Source organism: Pan troglodytes, chromosome 23, assembly GCF_028858775.2.
Source record: "Pan troglodytes isolate AG18354 chromosome 23, NHGRI_mPanTro3-v2.0_pri, whole genome shotgun sequence".
NCBI classification, from domain to species: Eukaryota; Metazoa; Chordata; class Mammalia; order Primates; family Hominidae; genus Pan; species Pan troglodytes.
In genome coordinates, this window is record NC_086016.1 from 32247942 (window position 1) to 32270905 (window position 22964).

Sequence of the window (22964 nt, forward strand, 5' to 3'; positions counted from 1 at the left end):
TAGACTTCTAGCTTACTTAGAATGAAATCCAAACCCCTTACCATAGCCAACAAGGCCCCATAGTCTCCTTTATCACCTCATTTCCTGGGTTCTCCCCCTCGCTCACTGGTTTCCAGCCACTGGGCCTCCTCTCTGACCCTAGAAGAGGCGGCATCCCTTCCCACTTCAGAGCCTTTGCATTGCTGTTCCCTCTGCCTGAGGCACCCCACCCCCCAGATCTGCACATAACTGACCCTTGAGGCTCAGTTCAAACCTCACCTCTTCAGCAAGGCCTTCCTTGGCCCTTCCAAACCAAAGCAGCACTTGTCCCCTTCATGTACCTCTCTATCACAGCATCTGCTTCTTGTTCACAGCACTTACACTATCGGAATTAGCTTATTTCATTTGTTTACTTATTTACTGACTATTTCCCCTACTGGATTGTATGTATATTCCAGAAAAACAGGGACCTTTTCTGTCTTGTTCACCGCTGTGACTCCAGTGACTGGCACAAAGTAGACGTTCAATACAATATTTGTTACATGAATGAATGGTTTCTCAACTGTTTCCACTGTTGTTTACCTAGTTCGGTTAGATATTTGACTCTGTGATTTTGTTTTTCCAGCTTTAAAATGGTAATAATAGTATCTTTCATCTAATTTATTTTTAGCATGGAGGAAAAAACTAGGTTGTCTTTATATTTGGAAATATTACTCTTGAATAATGTGATACTGTGAAACAAACAGCTATATAGGAAGTACAGTAGATATACAGTGAAAATGTTCCTTACTTATGATCAGGTAAGATTCTGGATTTCTTTTCTAAATTCTTTTTTTTCTTTATTTCCTTTGGTTTTTGTAGAAAGTGACTGAGATGTACCAGTTCAAATTCAAATACAGGAAAGAAGGAGCCACTATGGATTTTGACAGGTAGAATCTAACTGCTTAATGAACATGAGAAATAAATAGGATTGAGGTAAACATAAGCTTCTTGAGGCCAGAGAAAGGCCTTATACTTCTTTACATATTTCCCCACAAACCCTACAGAAAACCACTATTATAAAAAGGGGCTGCAACAATTGTTTACATTCCTGAAATCCATGGATTAAGCTGGTGGGAATAGAGAAAATGGCATGTAGCACAAAGGTAGAAATTATGTCAATAAGGTTGCCTACACGCTATTGATTGAATAACTCCATAAGGCTCTGTCTAGCCATTAATTCAAAGTTTCTCAACTGCTATGCCTAGATAGCGATCCTTTCCACCTCGATATAGCCAGCCTGTGCCTAGGGTAGATAATACCCCTGGACTATTTGCCCGTATGCACAAATATTCTCATTTGCTTACCCCAGTATGTCATATAAATATCATTTCTTTGTGTCCTTGTATGAAAAGATTAGAAAGCACTGCAGTTTCCTATGAAGTCGAAAATTCCAAGTTTTAGGTTACTAATGGGTTAAATAGCAAACACAAGGACATTGAAGAGCAACATTTATTTTTCTCCCAGTAGCTTTTGGATTCAGACCTGCCAGGGGGGATGGAGAGCTAAGTATTGCTGATGAGATGGCACAGTAGTGGAAGGTACAGATGATGGTGAAAAGCTCTGGATAGTAGAGGAATCCAAGTAAGGGGGATGGATGCCCCTGAAAGGAATGACTGATGAGAGACATGGCCTAATTTTCAATTTTCCCTACTATTAGCTCTGGCTCATCATTTGCCATGAGCTTGAGGACTTTTCTCCAAGATTCACTCCCTTAATTATCCTTCCATTTGTAAAACCTACAGACAGCACTAGAATGTGAAGAGAAAATCAGTTCCAAAAATGAGAATTAAAATATTACCTTTTATTAGCTAACATTTGTATAATACTTTACAGCTTATACAGCAGCACTTTTCATACACGTTTTCTCACATAAAAAGTTACCTTTACTCTCCAAAACTCAAAAATATACACTGATGGCCAGATTAAACTCTTTTGTTCTGAAGGCACATATGCCAAGAGGTAAGCTGTAAAACAAAAATGGCCAAATCTTTCACATGCTAAGGGGAGAAGGTGATGCATATTATTAATTTCCTAGAGAAGAAATATAGGCATTTGTTTAAATGGGAGTCCTGAATATGATTTTACTGATGTGTCCTGGAGGCTCCCATGAGCTACATGCCTATAGCCCTTCATTCTGGTTACCTACATTTGAATTGGTTAAATCCTGGTTGGCAGAATTTTAAGTTGTTCAAAATTGGAAAAGGAGCTAATGTATTCACTTAATAAATGTTTGCTTCATGAATTCACACTGTCTCCAAAGATCAGTTAGGGAAAAATCCAACATTTCAATTACTTAGGGTTATTTTTCATATTAAGAGCTAACTATGTGCACAGCCATGTGTAAATATATTATAGTCATGGTCCCTCCTGGAAACTACTCAAATGTGAGACTAATTGTGGAAGGAAACTTTGGAGATAAATGAACAAAGTTTAGAATTGGAAGGTAATTTAGTCCAAATTGTTCATTCATTCATTAATTCAACAAATGTTGATTGAATAGCTGGGCACCAAACTCTGTACTGTGGAGATGAAAGATATAGCCACTCACAGTCTAGAGAAGGACAAATAGTTATCCTGAGGATGAGATGAGGGTATTATCAGAGAAGACTTCTTTGAAGAGTCTGCGCATGAGCTAGGTATTAGAGGATAAATTTAGGACAGTCAGGAAGAGAAGTGGAAAAGCACAGTACAAGCAAAGTGAACAGCATATGCAAATACTTTGAGTGAGAGGAAACTGGGCAATAGCTGCAGATGAGGATGGAGGTGAGGATATGACGGGCTGTGAAAGGAATTGTATACACACTGTCTTTGAATTTGATTGAAAAGTGATGGATATAATAGAAGAATTCTAAGTAAGAAGGTGACATGAACAGATTTTCCTATTAGTAATATTATTTCAGCAGTGATATGGAGAATATTTTGTAGTGTGGACAAGAAGGAAAGCAGGAAAAATAGTTAGATAGCCACTGTAGTAATCAATGCAAGAGTGAGGAAGGGATACTTTTGCGAGATAATCAGACGGTAGAAAGGCCCAGAGCTGGTGATTGATTTTATGCTTGAGAGTTGTAGAAATGTCTTTACGCTTATCTCACAAATGAGCTAACTGACCTAGAGTGTGTCTAAATGACTTGACCAAGGTCATTCAGCTAGTTATCAGCACAGCTGATATTAGATGCCAGGTCACCTAATTCCAAATTCGTTGTTCTTACTATTGTGGTATATGATTTTTTTCAAATCAAATTTTTAAAAAGATCGTATTTTAAATGCTTTTAGGGAATTTGCTACTTAAGAAATTCTTTGTATATACATTGCAAAAAGTACCATCACTCCCCTAATTTACATTCTAAAAAAGTCTCAAAATGTACTAATGTTTAATTTATATTTACTCACATAGTCAAAAGTTTTGTTTCTTTTGGGATAGATTGCCACTATTGTATATGATCAAAAAGTATGCTTTTTTTTCTATGTAGTCATAGCAGCAGTACAAGCTTTGAAAGTGGAACAAACAATGAAGATATTAAGAAAGCCAGTGTTCTACTGATCCGTAAATTGTATATACTGATGCAGGACCTTGAGCCACTTCCTAATAATGTTGTACTTACTATGAAACTCCACTACTATAATGCAGGTAGGTAGAGAACTTTAGGCAAATTCCTCCTTAAGTGCTGAGCTAATATTTTCTATAAGTAAAAGGATTTTGCAGGCATCTGAAAGAGAAGTCTGTTGCTACACATGAAAGATTAATCGGACTTGTTGTATTGAAACTCAGTTTTCATGGCTTTTTGCCCTTTTCATTTCGCAGTGACCCCACATGATTACCAACCCCTCGGTTTTAAAGAAGGGGTAAATTCACACTTCCTGCTGTTTGACAAGGAGCCTATCAACGTGCAAGTGGGATTTGTCTCCACTGGCTTTCATAGCATGAAAGTAAAAGTCATGACAGAGGCTACAAAAGTGATTGATTTGGAGAACAATCTGTTTCGGGAGAACAGCACTACTGAGATCGCCCATCAGGGTCTAGACTGTGATGAGGAAGAAGAATGCAATGACCATGTAAGGCAAAGCTTTAGAGATTTTCTATCGTGTCAGTTAAACACAATTGATATTTTTCAGTTTCTACCCAGGGCATGCACGTGGAGTGTGCCAGCTATAAAAACTGAAACAAAACTAGTCTCTGACATCAAGGAGTTTTTAATCTAAAAAAGTTTAATCTTCTAAAAGGAAATATACTTTATCAGATGAAATTGTCCATAACTAGGAGGAAAAAGATTTTCTAATATATTTATTTTATTAAAGATATCATCAATTTAGAAAATTTGAGGTTTTCTCTCCTTTATTTGTAAATGACATATTTTTAGGATTGAAAAATATTCTAGGTATTTATTCATACTCATTGGAAGTATAAATCAGTTCTTGATACTGAGATAATTGGATGGGAGGAGTTGGGGAAGATAAATTTTATGGATAAACCCGAGTCAGCGTGAAAACAAATAATAGTTAACTTCTGGTTATGTGGAGGAAGACAAGCTTTGGGGCTAACTCACTGGGGAAAGTCAGGGGGTTGGTGGGGTTGGAGCTAGTGGAGCCAAACAGTCAGGTCTCTGATCCCTTTATCCTCCCATTTCCACCAATAGAGACTTGGAGTTAGATTCTTGCTAGGGTCCCATTATGCCCTAGGTAACTCCACACCCTTAACTGGTGGTTGTCTGGATAATAATGTTAACTGTATGACAACATTGTATTAAAAGGGTTCTGAGTTAGACAAAAAATTTTCAGTAGGAAGGGATGCTATAAGATCTTTTCAGGAGATATTTTAAGATTAGAATGATACCTTGTTTGCTTAAGATAATTTGAGTCTTATTTAAAGATAGGTGACTGTACTAGGTAACTTCTGAAGGTTCCTTCTAGTTCTTTAACTCTGTATTATGTTTAATACATTGAAAAGAGGTTCTAGTTGTTCTAGTTTTAATTCAATTAATGTAAATAATATAACCAAACAAGCAACAGATTGTTTTTAAATTTTTAGTGCTTTCTCGATGTTAGACATAAAAATGACTTTGGATTTTGGTGGAATTTTCCTCTTCCAATTTCACTCAAGGAAGATATAGCTAACATAGAAAGGGGAAAAAAAATGAAGGTTAAGAAAAGAATGTTTCAGCTAGTTTTTTTTGTTGTTGTTCTTGTTGTTTTTGAGACAGGGTCTTGCTCTGTTGCCCAGGCTGAAGTACAGTGGTGCAACCATGACTCACTGGTGCCTCAACTTACCAAGGAATCCTCTTACTTCAGCCTCTCAAGTAGCTGGGACTATAGGCACATGCCACCACACCTGGCTAATTTTTTATTTTTTAATTTTTTGTAGAGACAAGGGTCTCACTGTTACCAGGGCTGGTCTTAAACTCCTGGGCTCAAGCAATCCTTTCACTTTGACCTCCCAAAGTGCTGGGATTACAGGTATGAGACACCACACTGGGCCTCAGCTAGGTATTTATTTATTTATTTATTTATTTATTTATTTATTTAGGGAAAGAGTCTTGCTCTGTTGTCCAGGCTTGAGTGCTGGAGTGCAGTAGTTGATCACAGCTCACTGCAGCCTTGACCTTCTGGGCCCAAGTAATCCTTTCAGCTCAGCCTCCAGTGTAGCTGAAACCATAGGTGTGCGCCACCACACCCAGCTAATTTTTTATTTTTTGTAGAGACAGGGTCTTCCTATGTTGTTCAGGCTGATCTTGAACTCCTGGGCTCCAGTGATCCTCCTGCCTTGGCCTCTCAAAGTGCTAGGATTACACCACACCTGGTTAGATTTTTACCTTTTAATTAAGAATTTCTTTCTTTTTTTTTTAATCAAATGAAAGCAGGACAACCTAAGAACGCATAGTTCAACTAATAGATTAAATAAGAAATGTGATAATCCTTCTCAAGCATACATTTAGTTGAAACTATATGTATTATATGGACTTTGTGGTAAACTTAGTTGATTGAAGTTTCTCTCTCAGCCAGCCAAACATATGAGAGAATTTAGTAAGTCTAGTAAAGTGGTTACTGTCACTTTCCCACTAAGGATTCCTTTTTGTTTTCCTTCATGGAATACATGGAACACACACACACACACACACACACACACACATACACACATGTGTATACATATGTAGAATCTTTATTTCTTTTAAAAATTTTATTTTGAGATATACATATAATAGACTACATAAAAATATGTACAGTTTAAAGAATAATGAGAACATCCATATGTCCTCCATTTAGGCTAAGATGTAGAACATTGCTACTCCCTTAGAAGCCACCATGTGTCCCTTCCTCATTGCACGCCCTCTGAAGGTAACCACTCTCCTGACCTTCATGATAACCTTTCCTTGCTCTTCTTTATAGTTTTTCCATGGATGAGTACTTCTACTCGTTTTAAATTTGTATATCAAAGTAATCATACTCTGAGTATTCTCCTTTAATTTTCTTTTGCTTGAACTTCAAAGTTGAGATTTAGCCATTGTGTTATTGTTCTTTCATTTTCACTGCTGTAGAGTTTTCTACTCTTGATAGACATTCTTTTTAATTGCTATAAACATTCATGTACATACCTCCTGGTACACCTGTCAAAGAGTGTCTCTTGGGAATATATGAAACAGTTCTAGGCTTGTGTATTTTCAACTATATTAGGTAAAGCAAAACTGTTTTCCAAAGTGGTCGTACCAACTTACTCGCTACCCCCAGTGGAGGAGAGTACCCTACATTCTTGCCAACACTTATTGTCAGGGTTTATGTTTCCTGCCAGCCTGCTAGATATGAAATGGTAATGCCTCATGATGTTAATTTGAATTTCTCTGATTATTTGTGTGTTTGTGCATCTTTTCTTTGGCCATCCTATTTTGCTCATATTAAATAGCTGTTCATGTCTTTCATGCATTTGTCTATCAGGTTATTTATCTTTTCCTCAATGGTTTAAAAAATATGTGCTTAGTAATAATTCTTTTTCACTCATTTATGTTGCAATATTTTTTTCATGTTTGTGGCTCATCTTTTCACTTTCTTTTTCTTTTCTTTTTCTTTTTTTTTTTTTTTTTTTTGAGACAGAGTTTCCTCTTGTTGCCCAGGCCTGAGTGCAATGGCACAATCTCAGCTCACGGTAACCTTCTGCCTCCTGGGTTCAAGTGATTCTCCCGCCTCAGCCTCCTGAGTAGCTGGGATTACAGGCATGTGCCACCACACCCAGCTAATTTTGTATTTTTAGTAGAGACAGGGTTTCTCCATGTTGGTCAGGGTGGTCTTGAACTCCTGACCTCAGGTGATCCGCCTGCCTCAGCCTCCCAAAGTGCTGGGATTACAGGCATGAGCCACTGTGCCTGGCTCATCTTTCACTTTCTTTAAGAGGTCTTTTGAGCAATGTAAGTTTTTAATTTTAATATAGTCTAATCTTTTCCTTTAATATGTGCTTTTGGATATCCTTAAGAAATCCTCTACCTAAGGTCATTAATAATATTCTCATATTTTATTCTAAAAGTTTTAATGCTTTTCTTTTTACATTTAGGTTTATAATCCACTTAAAGTTTATTTTTATTTATGGAGTGAAATAGACCAGACTTTCTTAACACTTTTAAATTCAAGAATAATAAACATACAGTAAAACATATGTATCAGTGATACAGCTCAATAAATATTCACAAACTGAACACTAGAGCTGGGATGAGGGTGATGCAAGCAAGGTGCCTAGGGAGCATATTTTAAGGAAGATCTCAGGTGCCAAGCGTAAGGACCTCCTTACATTTTGCCCCCTGGACATCTTGCTTGCTTTGTCTTTGTCACAACCCTACTGAATAAATATGTGAAATCAGCACTCAGATCAAGAAATAGAATTCTTCCAGACCCTGAGAAACCCCCAGTCTTATTTTACAGTCACTATTCTGCTCACAAGAATATTGCTATCCTGACTTCTATTCGCATAGATTAGTTTCTCCTCTTTATTTTATAGACATAGAATCATAGAGTATGGACTTTTTTTTTTTTTTTTTTTTTTTTTTTTGAGACGGAGTCTCCCACTGTCTCCCAGGCTGGAGTGCAGTGGTGCGATCTCTGCTCTGCTCACTGCAAGTTCCGCCTCCTGGGTTCACACCATTCTCCTGTCTCAGCCTCTCAAGTAGCTGGGACTACAGGCGCCCGCCACCACACCGCCTAATTTTTTGTATTTTTGGTAGAGATGGGGTTTCACCGTGTTAGCCAGGATGGTCTTGATCTCCTGACCTCTTGATCAGCCCGCCTCGGCCTCCCAAAGTGCTGGGATTACAGGCGTGAGCCACCACGCAGGGCCGAGTATGGACCATTTTTTCAGTTAACATTATGTTGTGAGATTTACCCATATTTTTACATGTTGTTGTAGACCATCCTGACAATTTATTCATTCTATTGTTAATGGCAATTTATTCATTCTAATGTTAATTTGGATAATTTATAATTTTTGTCTATGATGGATAGAAATGCTTTGAATATTCTGGAACATGTTTTTTAGGGAAATAACTACACATTTCTGGTGGGAATAGAATTACTAGGAGTAGAATTGCTGGGTCAAAGGGTATGTGTATATTTAGTTTTAACAGATAGTGCAAAATAGTTTCCAAAGTATTTGTGCCAATTTACAATCCCGCCAGCAATGTATGAGAGTTGTGGTTGCTTTACATCCTCACTAACCCTTGGCGTTTTCCATCGTTAAGATTTTAGCCATTCTGGTGGATGTGCTGTGGTATGTCATTGTTGTTTTAATTAATTTAATTTAATTTAATTTATTAAACTAATTTTAACTAATGAAGAGGAGCACCTTTTTATATGTTTATTGGCCATGTTGAATATTTTCTTTTGTGAAGTATCTGTTCAAATTGTTTGCTCCTACCCTGCCTTTTTTTCTCTTGGATTGTCTTTCATTCCTACTGATTTGTAGGAGCTCTGCATATATATTCTGCATATAAGTACTTTGTTGGATACATGTATTGTGAATATCTTCTTCAACCTTACAAGTTGTTTTCTTAATGAGGTGTTTTATAAACAGAAGTTCTTAATTTTAATATATTCTAATTTATCAATCTTTTCAGCTATATTCAGAAGTTTTCAGTACTGCTTGAGACATTTTTACCTACTTCAAAATTTATAGAGATGTACTCTATGTTTTTCTCTAAAAAAGGGAAATAACTACGGAAACAGAAGAGAGATTTTTAAAGTTATAAAAACCTCCATGAATAACTTCATACCAAAAAATATGAATACCTGGCCTTTCTCTCCTCTACCTTCAGGTATTGATATATTTTGGTATCAAATTATTAGTGGAGGTCTCATAATTTTTAAAATGTCTTCTATTTCTGTAGTTATTTCCCTTTTTTCATATCTGGTGCTGTTCATTTGTGTCTCATTTATTTTTCTTTGTTATGTTTGCCAAAAATTAGTATTTTTTATTAGTCTTTTCAAAAAGCCATCTTTTGGTTGTGCTAATCACTTCTATTGCTTTGTTTGTTTGTTTTCCATTTCATTTACAAGTAATCCTCCCATCTCAGCCTCCCAAGTAGCTATGATTATAAATGCATGCCACCGCACCTGGCTATTTTTTTTTTTTTTTTTTTTTGATACGGAGTCTTGCTGTGTCACCCAGGCTGGAGTGCAGTGGCCCGATCTCGGCTCACTGCAACCTCTGCTTCCCTGATTCAAGCGATTCTCCTGCCTCAGCCTCCTGAGTAGCTGGGATTACAGGCATGTGCCTACCACACCCACCTAGTTTTTGTATTTTTAGTAGAGATGGGGTTTCATAATGTTGGTCAGGCTGGTCTTGAACTCCTGACTTCGTGATCCGCCCACCTCGGCCTCCCAAAGTGCTGGGATTACAGGTGTGAACCACCACGCCCAGCCTAATTTTTATATTTGTTTTAGAGATAGGATTTCTTCATGTTGCCCAGGCTGGTCTCAAATTCCTGAGTTCAAGCCATCTGCTGGCCTTGGCCTCCTAAAGTGCTGGGATTATAGGTGTGAGCCATCACGCCTGGCACATCTTTGTCTTTTTCTATTTCTCTGGTTTGGTTTGTCTTTCTGATTCCAAATTGTACTTCCATAAATGTATAGACATGAATATCCTACAGGTACCTTAGATTCAACATCTTCAAATGGAATTTTAACTTCTGACCAAACATGCACTTCCTCATCCTAGGTTCCTTATCTTGGTATTGCACCATCACTTTTCTAAGCAACCCAACCAGGAATATGTTCAACTGTTATTTTCTCCTCACTTTCTACATTCTTTTGGTACACCATTTCCATGTGTTTTGCCTTTGAAGTATTTCTCAAATCTAGCCCTGTTACCACTGTGCTGATTCAGGATGTCATCATTGCTTTCTTGGTGATAGTTGAGTCTTCTAACTGGGTCTCTTTGATGTCATCATTGCCTCTCCCGTCTGTCTTCCAGGGTGCCAGAGAGTGAGGCACTCAAATATTTCAAATATTTTAAGTTGATTTATTTTGTGTAATTGCAAAGGGCAGAATGAGAACCAGTAGATGAAAATTATGTTGATTTTGGCTCAATAGAAGGAAGAATTTTCTCTTTACAAATTTTAAAGCAATATTATTATAACATTAAAGTAATTTAAAAACCAATGGAAATCTTCCGCCGTCCCACCATCCTATCAATACTGTTTTTATTTTTATATGTCCCATCCTCTCCAGTATTTTTTCATTGATTTATATATTTGCATATGGTTTTAATCATGGTATATGTGAATTTATTTTACTTTTATACTTAACATTATTGATTTTGTAAATATGTTCCACTTTAATCTTTATATTTTTAATTTTAATGACTTCTTGTTTTATTTAGGCACTCTACCATTTCCCTACTTTGAAACATTTAGGTTAATTCTTGATTTTGCTATTATAAAGTATTGTAATAAATACCTTTGCACACATGAAAGCATTTAAAAATTTTTTCTACGAATATAGTATCAGGAGTGAAATTTACAGAGCTTCAACATTTGTATGGCTCTCAAATGAGTAGTACCAAATCATTTTCCAGAAGCTGCCAGCTTCTCCACCTCCTCAGGGTGGATTTTCTAACAATGATAACTACTTAAACCTGGTTGCCTTGTGTGGGGGTGAGCTCCAGTGTCACCAGCTGTGCTCAAGTGCAGATATACACGTGTGTTCAAGATAGAGTATATGATTAGGGTGTTGCAAAAGTAAAATCATGATTTAGAGGGAAGGTTGAACTAGATTGACCTCTAAGATATCTTTCATGCTAAGATTGTCTGGGATATTTTTTGAATCTCTATTAAGAGAATAATGCCCTGGCCGGGCACGGTGGCTCACGCCTGTAACCCCAGCACTTTGGGAGGCCGAGGCGGGTGGATCACAAGGTCAGGAGATCGAGGCCGTCCGTCTTGGCTAACACGGTGAAACCCTGTCTCTACTAAAAATACAAAAAATTAGCCAGGTGTGGTGGTGGGCACCTGTAGTCCCAGCTACTTGGGAGGCTGAGGCAGGAGAATGGCAAAAACCCAGGAGGTGGAGCTGGCAGTGAGCCGAGATCGTGCCACTACACTCCAGCCTGGGTGGCAGAGTGAGACTCTATCTCAAAAAAAAAAAAAAAAAAAAAAAAAGAGAGAGAGAATAAATAATGCCCTGCTAAGCACTGTGAGGAAAATAAAGACATATAAGATATAGCCTGTGCCCTTTAGAATTGTGGCTGAAGAGATAACACCTACATAATGTAATAAAAAGGTAATACTAGAGAGTATATGAATGATAGAAATAATATTAACTAACAATTTCGAGCACTCTCAGAGCTTTACATATATTATCACTTTCAATCTTCCTAGCTATTTTATAAGGTAGATACTATTGTTATCTTCATTTTACAAATAGGAAACTGAGCCAGAGAAATTAGCCCAAGACTCCATACATAGTGAATTTGTAACAGGGACAGAATTCAAACCCAGGCAATTGAACTCCAAAGTACTAGGGTTACAGAAAAAAGGATAAATTGGTACTGTGTGGGAAAGTTTCATTAAGTTGGTGATTTATTTTTTTTCTTTGAGATGCACTCTCACTACGTTGCCCAGGCTGGTCTTGAACTCCTGGGCTCAAGCAATCCTCCCACTTCAGCCTTCCACGTACCTGAGATTATAGGCATGTGTCACCATGCCTAGCTTGATTTGGTGATTTTGTGGATGAATCATATTTTGATTGGCAGTGATCATGGCAGAGGACATTCCAGGCAAGTTGGAAAGTCCAGTATGGTAGCATCAGAAATTCTGTCTCTGTGACTTAGAATTACAATACTGAATGTTCCACGCCTTTCCTGTATCCTACATGGCTTTGCTGAAATTTCTTTACTCTTGGTAATCTCTAACTCAAAGATTTTTTAAAACTTTAAAAATAATTTGTAATTTAAATTTTATTTAAAATTAAAATAGAAAGTTTATAAATTTTTGATCAAACAGCTTACACTGCTTTTCTACCAATGATCTATAGTAAAGAAGGGATTTAACACAATCATCTTGTTGTGAGACCGTTGAAAATAGAAAGATTTTAATACAATTTTCTTTTTCAGGTAATTCCTTATTTCAGTCACAGAAAGGCAAATATAACAGAGTTTCTACTAATAGTTGAAATTATTCAGTAATTGTGCTATTCACTTTCTGGTGTGATTCTTAAGATCCAAGGAATAATGTGAAAGTGAGATTATAATTTGGCAATGGATTCAGAATTGTAAAAGCACATATGCTTGAAACTTAAGAATTCTTAAATTATAAGAACTCTAAAAACCTAACTCCACTTGAAAAATAGAACATTGGAATTGTCCAAGGAATCCCGGAACAATACAGGGTTCAGTAAGCCTGTCTGAAAAACGCTGTCCTAATTGTGTCCTTATCATTTAATCTGCCCCACACACACTTTCAGGACAGGTCTTCATTCTTTTCTTTTTTTTTTTTTTTTTTTTTTGAGACAGGGTCTCATTCTGTCACCCAGGCTGGAGTGCAGTGACGCGATCTCGGCTCACTGCAATCTCTGCCTCCTGGGATCAAGCCATTCTTCTACCTCAGCCACCCGAGTAACTGGGACTACAGGGGCGTGCCACCATGTCTGGCTAATTTTTATATGTTTTATAGAGACAGGGTTTTGCCATGTTGCCCAGGCTGGTCTCCAACTCCTGAGCTCAAGCAACCCACCCGCCTCTGCCTCCGCCTCCCAAAGTGCTGGGATTACAGGCAAGAGCCACCATGCCTGGCCAGGTCTTCCTTCCTAATAGGGGTGTTTTAGGCCTAAGCTATAGCTAGTAAGTCTACACAAACACAAAAGCACTTCACATAACCCTGGGAAGTTGTTTTTTTTTCCCTGTCATAGACAACTGGGCAGATAGCAGTAGACATACACGCTGAAGACAACTTCCCCTAAAGATCCTTAGACAGGTTTCTTCAAAGAACTGACCTATATGGTGCTAATCAACATATATTCTGTAATTTGTTGTAGAATCTTACTTAAATTTATGCTGTTTAAATGCTAAGGGAAAAGTACTTCTTTCTAGTAGAAATAATTAACCCAATCTCCTTAAAAAATTCTAGTAATTACTTACACAGACAGTGATAAAAAGATGGAGGGCTAATGTTGGCCCAGGTCTATTTTGGAGATTAATTGTTCCAGTTTATTAAGTCATTGTAGTTCTTTGAGAATTAATATTTTAACCATATTTTTAGGCAGGGGTCTACTATAATTTTCTAATTTTCTGAAATACTTATGTGTCTTTATACCTCCAAATACAGTTGCTAGACACTCTCTACAAGGCTTTTTTCTAGGCCTTTCTTTTGTAACTAGAAATCTTGATCCAGAATGGCATTTTTTTCATCTGTAACATATCAATTTCACTGAAGCATAAATAATTCATACAAATGATTTTTTTTTGAGGATGAGCTAAAGGCAGAGAATACCGTTTTCTTATAAGAGCCACAAGTATTTTTAAAGTTTATTCAATAGTTTATCGTTTGATTTAGTTACAAAGAATGGTTTGCTTTTTAAGCATATCCCAAACATACACACTATATTACACTATTTTCTAAGTGTAATAAAAATGGTTTGCATTTTGCCTGGATTTCTGCATCTTATTTCAATTTAAAAATAATGTTTTAAGATAGCTTTTTTCTTTTTTATGAATTCCACAAAAGAATCCACAAATTATAACAATATGTAGTTTACCTGATGTATTCTTTCCCTCCATGAAGCTCATTTCTCACTCTTTTGTGCCAACACACTTAATTAAAAAGCAAATGATTTATTTTTAAGAAATTAGAATGTAAAGTACATTGTTTCCAAGGTAAATAGCAGCATTTACGTGTGGACTAGAAAGGTATTTTTCTGAATTCCTTAGAATTGCTTTGTATTTCAGATAGTAGATTAAAACAAGAGCCTTTTCATTCAAAACCTATTGTCTCCCACTAAACTCTGAACTGAAGTTTTGCATTTTTTGAGGTATAGTCTGATGATTTTCATAGCATCACATCTCCTGAAGCATATATGCCTTCTTTGATACAACATAGTGTTGGCAGGAATATCTCAGATTCTTGGAAGTGGGGTAGATTATTGAAAGCACTGGAAGAGGCACATTATTTGCAGAAAATATCCAGCCTTAAAAAAACACACACATCAGGCCAGGTGCAGTGGCTGATGCCCATAATCCCAGCACTTTGGGAGGCCGAGGCGGGAGGATCACCTGAGATCAGGAGTACAAGACCAGCCTGGCCAACATGGTGAAACCCTGTCTCTACTAAAAATACAAGAATTAGCCAGCACGAGAATCGTTTGAACCTGGGAGGCAGAGGTTGCAGTGAGCTGAGATCACTCACGCTACTGCACTCCAGCCTGGGAGACAGAGGGAGACTCCGTCTCAAAAAAAAAAAAAAACAAAACCAAAAAACCACACACACACACATCATTCTTTCTTCATCATGAGACTCTAGTCCTTTTCATTAAGTTTCCTTTTGTCAAATAGAAAATTATTTCCAATTAATTTTTCTGTTTTGCAGTCCAGAATGTAATTGCTATCCTCTGTTAACTGTGCAAAGAGGAATGAAAGTTGGTTGACTTTCCCATCAGTCTTATAAGTCATTTCTTTTTTTATATGAATCATTCTATAACATATCAGAGAATTACTTCTTTCCTTTTGTGAGTAGGAAGAGCCACACTGATTATCTGTATATGTTTCACTCACATTAAAGAAGTATACTGATATGTATTATAGCAGAAAAAAAAAGTCAAACACGGTGAGTAATCTTAGGTAGAAATGCTTTGGATGTTACAATTAATAAGCCCTAGCATTAAAATAAATAAATTTTGTTTAAAAAAGAGTAAGACAGAATATTCTGTTTGGTTAAAAAAGAGATGCCTCTAATAATACAATGTTATCATTACACCAAAATCAATGAAATATTAGGTTTCATTTAAACTCAGATTTTTTTCAAAGTGACTTCATTGAGATTTTATTCAATTGCACATTGGAAAAAAGTATAATGATAATGTTACCCAATTTCCTATAACTATATTCAGTTGGCTGATTTTCCTAATACCATTATGTGTGTTAAAGTTTTCTATTTGATGCTAAATTGTCTGTTGGTACACACATGAGATTATGCTTGTAACAAATCTAAGCATCATAAGAGGAGTAATTCTTTTAGCATTTATATTAGGATCTCAAAATTGAGAGCTAAGACTTCAGAAGACCAGTCCTTCTGACAATGGTAAAGAAAAGTTAGAAACACAATTGGCCTCATTTTCTTCTGGATTTGGCAGACCTGTTAGTGTTAATTGTATATATATATACATATATATATATAATATACTTATTTATGATTATACTTTAAGTTCTGGGATACATGTGCAGAACATGCAGGCTTGTTACATAGGTATACACATGCCATGGTGGTTTGCAATTGGCCCTTTGTATCTGTGGGTTCTGCATTAGTGGATTCAGCCAACTGTGGGTTTAAACTGTTAAAAAAAAAAAAAAAGGATGATTGGGTCCGTACTGAACATGTACAGACTTTTTTTCTTGTCCCCCATGGTTCCCTAAACAATACGGTATAACTACATAGCATTTATGTCATATTGGGTATTATAAATAATCTAGAGATAATTTAATATACATGGGAATATGTACATAGGATGTGCATATTATATGCCAATACTGTGCCATTTTTTATAAGGGATTTGAGCATCCATAGATTTCCTATCTGTAGGTGTGGAGTGTGTGTGCCCTGAAACCAATTCCTCATGGATACAGAGGGATGACTGTATACTTTATGAACCACTACCTAGGTGTGCTTTTTTTCTGCCCAACGGAGGGCTCTTTCTGCTTTGATGACCAAAGTTGGAACAAACAAACTTTATCACTAAAGGTATCATTTTGACATTTAAACAAGGCTACATGAAGCTCATTGTGAAGAAAGTTTAAAAGAATGTTCTACTGGGGCCAGGTGTGGTGGCTAACGCCTGTCATCCCAGCACTCTGCGAGGCCAAGGCGGGTGATCACCTGAGGTCAGGAGTTCGAGACAAGCCTGGCCAACATGGTGAAACCCTGTCTGTACCAAAAATACAAAAAATTAGCCAGGCATTGTGGCGGATGCTTGTAATCCCAACTACTCAGTAGGCTGAGGCAGGAAAATCACTTGAACCCGGGAGGTGAAGGTTGCAGTGAGCCGAGATCACACCATTGCACTCCAGCATATAATATATATGATTTTATATATATATAATCATAAATATACATATTTATGATTGTACTTAAAGTATAATCATAAATAAACATATTATATATATGTATATATATACAATTAACACTAACAGGTCTGCTAAATCCAGAAGAAAATGAGGCCAATTGTGTTTCTAACTTTTCTTTACCATTGACAGAAGGACTGGTCTTCTGAAGTCTTAGCTCTCAATTTTGAGATCCTAATATAAGTGCTAAAAGAATTACTCCTCTTATGATGCTTAGATTTGTTACAAGCATAATCTCATGTGTGTACCAACAGAACCTTGCTCTGTCACCAAAAAAAAAAAAAAAAAAAAAAAAAAGTTCTACTATATTCTAATCAACAATAGGTTATCAGCATTTATTCAGTCAATAAATTTATATTGAGGCCTACTACGCTTGAGTCATCATAGGAGGGTAGTGTACACAAAGAAGAATGGGCCAAATCCCTGATTCAAACTTGATTAGAGGAAGAGAAACAAACAAATAGCTATTTATTATATAATAATAATAGCCACCATTTATTAAGTGCCCACAAAAGGCTGTGTATATTTGTGAACCCGATTAATCCCAACAACAACTTTGCATGATATTTTATAGCTGAAGAAACAGAAGTTCAAAGACATTAAGTAGCATGTCCAAGGTTGCCCAACTAGAGAGCATCAAAATCAATATTTCAATCTAGGTCTGTCTGGCTCCAAAACTCATACTCAATCTGTTAAATCATATATTCGCCTATGTAGGGGAGAGCGTGTAAAATTTCAGAAGAGAGGTAAAAACCCTATATTAGAATGACCAAATTCCACTTTCACTCATGAAAGAGTAATGTAAGAGTTACCCTCTTGCTGTAAACAACTAGAAAACTGGGCAAAATATATGAAGCAACTGTTTTTGGACATTAGATAACAGGCACACAGGAATGGGATCCTTGACAGAAGAAAAGTGAGACCAGTCTTAAAATTGCCCTAGCTTCCTGCTAGGAGGCACCTTCCAGACCACTGGTTCAGGGAGAGAGAACCCAAGCAGAGCATGGCAGTCTTGCTGAGTCGAAGAAAGAGACTGGAGTATGGGGAATCTGAGGCAGTTGGAGACAGAATATCAGAGGGCAGGGAACTATACAGAGAAGGAGATCCAGAAATCAGCATAGGGGTTCCTTGAGTCTTTTAATATTCAGCTTTTCAGGTGTGGGTCAAAACTCCACAAGCCTGGACAAAGAAAACTGGCAACTTAACAATTCCCAGAGCTCTCACAGGGATGGGAGATGTTCACATAATTACCAGTCAAATGGAGAGCCCTTCTCGAACACTCAGAACATTCAATAGAGACTCCAGAAGGGTTACATGTTAGCAGTAGAGCTAAACCAAACTTTTAGTAAAACCCTCCAGATTTAATCTAATAAAGTTTTAAAATATGCCTCAAAAGGATCAAGCTTATCTGCCTGCCAAAACAATTTTTAAGAAAGATAACAAAATTCAAACATTCAACAATGTAACATTCTTATTGTTCAGAATCTAATAAAAGTTTCTTGATATGTAAAGCAGCAGGAAAACTGATCCATAACCTGAGGGACACCAGTCAGTAGAGGCAAGCCCAGAAATTTCAGCAATGATAAAATTAGTAGATAAGGACTTTAAAACAGCTGTTATACCAAGTGCAATGATAGCCTATGTTTACACACAAAAATGTATGCAAATGTTTACAGCAACTATATTCATAATCTTCAAAGTATGGAAACAATTAGGTGTTTCTTAATTAGGGAATGGATAAACTTAAGACAAAAAGGAACAAACTACTGAAACATGCAACAACATGGGTGAGTTGCAAATGCATGATAAGTGAAAGAAGCCAGAATCAAAAGACTACATACTATTTGATTCTATTTGTACAACATTTTTTCTGTTTTTAATAGCTTGAAATGTAATTTATTTACCATGCAATTCACTCATTTAAAATGTACAACTTAATGGTTTTTAGTATAGTCACAGAGATTTGCAACCATCACTACAGTCAAAATTTTAGAAGATTTTCATCACCTGAAAAAAACCCGTATTCTTTAGCTTTCACCTTCCTGTCTTATTTCTCCTCTCCCCCAGTCCTAAATAACCATTAATCTATTTTCTGTCTCCAGATTCGCCTATTATGGTATATTTCAAATAAATGAAGTCATATACTATGATGAATTTTGTGACTGACCTCTTTCACTTAACATTGTGTTTTCTTTTCTTCTTTTTTTTTTTTCCACAAATAGGGCTTTTAATTTGACACTATTAAAAGTCTGAATGTTAAACAGATTCGTGGACCGATGGTTCATGTCCATCAGCTCATTCAATTTTAGCACCTTTCTCATCCTTGGTAGCTTTTTCAAAACTACTACCTTCACCATGAAGCTACATGAGTTTTCCCAATTCAAACTTGGGCTTCTTTATTTTTACTTTCCTAATGAAGACACCATGGAGAGGATAAACAGATAGGCAAGCCTTTTCTGTGTCTTTTCCAGTGCTGTCTGGAATCAATTTATTGACCACTTCTTCCAAGTCATTTGTCTGCACCTCTTGGGTCATGATTTCCATCATCTTCTTCTGGATTTGGCAGACCTGTTAGTGTCAATTGTAAGAAGTCTTCCATGTGTAATTGTTGCATTTTTTAGTAAAATCAACACAAAACAGACAAAGTAAATAATCATTGGTAGTCTTGACATCAATGTGAACTTAAATCATGGTCTGCTATTTTTTAGCCATGGAACACATTTTGTCACAGATAAGATCCATGCCATGGAAATTAATCAGGCATTTTTGCCCTGAACATCTTCAGTATCAGCTTGAATTTTCTAAATGCAACTTCATCATTCTGCACATCAGACAAACTCACTTCAAACACATGACCCTTGAGGCCATCAGATGCAATTTTGATTCCTTGAGTCCTGGTGATGAGTGTCTTTCCCATAGTTATTATACTGAACATAGCAGGTGCTTTCACATCATACCAATCTTTCTTAGAAAATGGATCAAGCTATTTGAGCCCAGGAGGTTGAGGCTGCAGTGAGCTGTTGATCACACCACTGCACTGCAACCAGGGCTACAGAGCAAGACCCTGTTTCAAAAAAGGAAGGAAGGAAGGGAGGGAGGGAGGGAGGGAGGGAGGGGGAATGGAAAGAAGGAAAGGAAGAGACAGAGAGAAATAAAAAATGAAAGAAAGAAAAGAAGGAGGGAGAGAAAGAAAGAAATAAAATGGATCAACCACTTTCTTCTTGGCTTGCTTTTGCCACCTTTCATAAAGTGCTTGTTCTTGCCAACTACCATGTGCTTTTCAGCCAAAAGGGCAGCATCTTGTTTTCAAAGTTCATCCATGTATGGCATGTGTCATTACTTCATCCCTTTTTATGGCTGAATAATACTCCATTGTATGGATACACCACATTTTGCCTATCCATGTATTAGTGATGGGCATTTGGGTTCTTTCAACCTTTTGGCTATTGTGAATAATGCTGCTATAAACATTTGTATATAAGTTCTTTTTGAGTATCTATTTTTAATTTTCTTGGATATATACCTAGGAGTAGAATTGCTGGGTCATATGTGTTTAATCATTTGGAGAACTCCAAAATTCTTCCAAAGTGGCTGTACCATTTTACATTCCCAACATCAGTGTATGAGGGTTCCAATTTCTCCACATCCTTACCAGCACTTGGTATTGTCTCACTTTTTGATTCTAGCCATCCTAGTGGGTGCAAAGTAAGTGGTACCTCATTGTGGTTTTAATTTGTATTTCTCTAATGACTAATGATGTCAAGCATCTTTTCATGTGCTTCTTATCCATTTATATATATTCCTTGGAGACATGTTTATTCGGATCTTTTGCCCATTTTTTTTTTTTTTGAGACAGAGTCTTGCTCTGTTGCCTAGGCAACAGAGAAGCTGGGACCATAGGTGTGCACCGCCATGCCTGGCTAATTTTTAAAATATTTTTGTGGAGATGGGGTCTCGCCATGTTTCCTGGGCTGGTCTCGAACTCCTGGAGTCAAGCATTCCTCTCACCTTGGCCCCCTAAAATGCAAGAATTACAGGTATGAGCCTCTGCATCCAGCTTCCTTTGCCCATTTTAAAAACGGTCATTTGTCCTTTTATTACTGAGGTGTAAGAGTTCTTTATATATTCTGGGTAAATTCCTTACCAGATATACAATTTATAAATATTGTCTTCCATTCCATTTTCATTTATTTGGATTTTCTTTAATTTCTTTCAGCCATGTTTTGTGGTTTTTAGATTGTAAATTTTGTATTTATTTTGTTAAATTTATTCATAAGCATTCTTTTCATACTGTTCATAATAGTATGTGAATAGTATGTGAACTGCACAATAGCATGAAAAGAATAAAATACTTGGGAATAAATTTTCATCTTTGTATTATTCATTGCAGGTATATAGAAATACTTTTGAATTTTGTATACTGATTTTGTATTCTACAACCTTGGTAGGATAGTTAATTTTATGTGTCAACTTGGAGGGTGCTACTGGATGAAATTAACATTTAAATCAGTAAACTTTAAGTTAAGCAGGTTGCTTTGAGTAAAGTAAAACTAACACTCCATGATGTGTGTGGATCTCATTGAATTTGTTGAAGGCCTGAATAGAACAAAAAGACTGGCCTCCCTGAGCAGGAGGGAATGCTCCAGCAGATTGCCTTAGACTTCATCTGCACCATTGACTCTCCTGGGTCTCTAGCCTGTTGGCCTTCAGACTGGAACCGCATCATCAACTTTCCTGGGTCTCATGCCTGCTGGTTCACACTGTAGATATTGGACTTGCCAGCCTCCATAATTGGATAAGCCAATTCTTTATAATAAATGTGTTTATATATATATATGAACTGTACTATATATATATATATATCCTCTGTCTCTCTCTCTCTACATACATATATATAAATAACCTGTCTCTCTCTCTACATATATATATACTTATATATATATTTTTTCATCCTACTAGTTCTGTTTCTCTAGAGAACCCTGACTGATATGCTTGCTGAACTCGTTGAATAGTTCTAATAGTTTTTTTTAGAAGATTCCTGATTACTTTCTATATCCTAATTTTTTTAGAGGATTCCTGAGGATTTTCTATATACAAAAGCATGTCATCTGCAAATAGATATAGTTTCACTTCTTCCTTTCTAATCTGGATGCCTTTTATTTCCTTTTCTTATCTAATTGCCCTGGCTAGAACCTCCATGACAATGTTGAATAGAAGTGAAGAGACGTCCTTGTCTTGTTCCTAATCTTAGAGAAGCATCTAATTTTTCATCATTAGGTATGGGTTTTTGTTTTAGGTGCCCTTTGTTATGTTGAAGAAGTTCCCTTCTTAGTCTGCTGAGTGTTTTTTTAATCATGGAAGGGTGTTGGATTTTGTCAAATGCTTTTCCTGCATCTCTTGAAATGATCATGTGATTTTTGCTTTTTATTCTTTTGATATAATGTATTACATTAGCTGATTTTCAGATATTAACCCAAGCTTGCATTCCTGAGATAGATCCCCCTTTATCATTGTGTGTACGTGTATCTGTGTGCGTGTGTGTGTGTATTTATATTGCTAGATGTTTTGCTAGTATTTTGTTGAGGATTTTTGTGTCTAATGCATGAGAGATATTGATCTGTAGTTTTCTTGTGTTGCCTTTGGTTTTGGTATCAGGGTAACACTGGCTTCATAAAAATGAGTTGAATTAGCCCTGCATGGTGGTACACACCTGTAATCCCAGCTACTTGGGGGGCTGAGGCACGAGAATTGCTTGAACCTGGGAAGCAGAGGTTGCCGTGAGCTGAGATAGCGCCAGTGCACTCCAGCCTGGGCAACAAAGTGAGACTCTGTCAAAAAAATAAAAAAGAAAAAGTGTGCATGAGAGAGAGAAATGAATTGAAAAGTTTTTACTTATCTTCTACTTTTTGGAAGAGTTTGTGAAGAGTTAGTATTAATTCTTCTTTAAATGTTTGGTAGAGTTTAGTGGTGAAGCTATCTGTGACTGGGCTTTTCTTTTTGTGGATAGTTTTAAAAATTGTTAATTCAAGGTCTTCACTTGTTATAGATATATTCATATTTTCAATTTCTTCTTGAGTCAGTTTTGGTATTTTGTGTAATTTAGGCAATTTCCATTTCATCTAAGTTATCTAATTTATTGACATATTAT

At 36.6% G+C, this 22964-nt stretch overlaps 1 protein-coding gene across 15 annotated transcripts in view; it reads left to right on the forward strand.

The window, feature by feature from the left end:
* The window catches only part of HORMAD2 (HORMA domain containing 2), a 114014-nt gene that overhangs the window by 38176 nt on the left and 52874 nt on the right, over positions 1-22964 (forward strand). For 11 of the 15 annotated variants that reach the window (XR_010156101.1, XM_001138517.6, XM_054675811.2 and 8 more), the window contains 3 exons: positions 841-908; positions 3492-3649; positions 3824-4074. Coding sequence is in view for 14 of the 15 variants with exons in the window: in XM_001138517.6 (XP_001138517.1) it covers positions 841-908; positions 3492-3649; positions 3824-4074 (477 nt within the window). In the remaining variant the exon portion in view is untranslated. Of the gene's footprint in view, positions 1-840; positions 909-3491; positions 3650-3823; positions 4316-22964 lie in introns of those variants that run through there. The other 4 variants (XM_009438147.5, XM_054675809.2, XM_009438150.5 and 1 more) reach the window with 1 other exon arrangement.